A 268-nucleotide genomic window follows, 5' to 3' on the forward strand; every position below is an offset into this window, starting at 1 on the left:
GTATATTTTTACATAATTCCTCAACAATTCCTTTCTACCCAGGTGCGAGTTTTGAGACTGATGACTGTAAACACTGTGGAAGAGCGAATCTTGGCTGCTGCCCGCTACAAACTCAACATGGACGAGAAGGTCATCCAGGCTGGTATGTTCGATCAGAAGTCTACTGGATCAGACCGTCGGCAGTTCCTGCAAGCCATTCTCTCCAATGACACCATAGAGGAGGAGGTAGGGAAGGAGAGCCAGGGCATGTGCTAAACCTATCGTCTCT

General features: G+C 48.1%; 1 protein-coding gene across 1 annotated transcript in view; it reads left to right on the forward strand.

Moving 5' to 3' along the window:
- LOC119591307 (transcription activator BRG1-like) overlaps nt 1–268 on the forward strand; it is a gene marked incomplete at its 3' end in the record, with an annotated part of 18,291 nt that overhangs the window by 11,507 nt on the left and 6,516 nt on the right. The window contains 1 exon segment of the mRNA XM_037940034.1: nt 43–225. Coding sequence (XP_037795962.1) covers nt 43–225 — 183 coding nt within the window.

This window comes from Penaeus monodon, chromosome 28 (genome assembly GCF_015228065.2).
Source record: "Penaeus monodon isolate SGIC_2016 chromosome 28, NSTDA_Pmon_1, whole genome shotgun sequence".
In the NCBI taxonomy this organism is placed as follows: domain Eukaryota; kingdom Metazoa; phylum Arthropoda; class Malacostraca; order Decapoda; family Penaeidae; genus Penaeus; species Penaeus monodon.